Source organism: Buceros rhinoceros, unplaced genomic scaffold (genome assembly GCF_000710305.1).
Source record: "Buceros rhinoceros silvestris isolate BGI_N320 unplaced genomic scaffold, ASM71030v1 scaffold20712, whole genome shotgun sequence".
NCBI lineage: Eukaryota > Metazoa > Chordata > Aves > Bucerotiformes > Bucerotidae > Buceros > Buceros rhinoceros.
The window spans coordinates 1-229 of record NW_010399702.1 but is presented as its reverse complement, the minus strand read 5'-3'; the positions used below and the strand labels follow the sequence as shown (position 1 = coordinate 229).

General features: G+C 66.4%; 1 protein-coding gene across 1 annotated transcript in view; it reads left to right on the top strand.

Annotated features, from left to right (window-relative positions):
- The window catches only part of LOC104489434 (EF-hand domain-containing protein D2), a gene marked incomplete at both ends in the record, with an annotated part of 587 nt that extends 463 nt beyond the window's left edge, over positions 1-124 (top strand). Inside the window, one exon of the mRNA XM_010131595.1 lies at positions 1-124. This exon is cut by the window's left edge and continues 11 nt beyond it. Within this exon, the coding sequence (XP_010129897.1) occupies positions 1-124 (124 nt within the window).
- Between the last annotated feature and the right edge of the window lie 105 nt (positions 125-229).

Genomic DNA, 229 nt, shown 5'->3' with positions numbered 1-229 from the left:
TTTCCGCAAGGCAGCGGCAGGTGAGCTGCAGGAGGACAGCGGGCTGCATGCCCTGGCCCGGCTCTCTGAGATCGACGTCTCCACGGAGGGGGTGAAGGGCGCCAAGAGCTTCTTCGAGGCCAAGGTGAGGCAAGTGCTGGGACACGAGGGGTCCCAATGGGGGACTGGGGCTGCACGACGGTGCTTTGGTGCCAGCTCGCTGGTGGGCAGGTGAAGTGTTGGGGTGGGC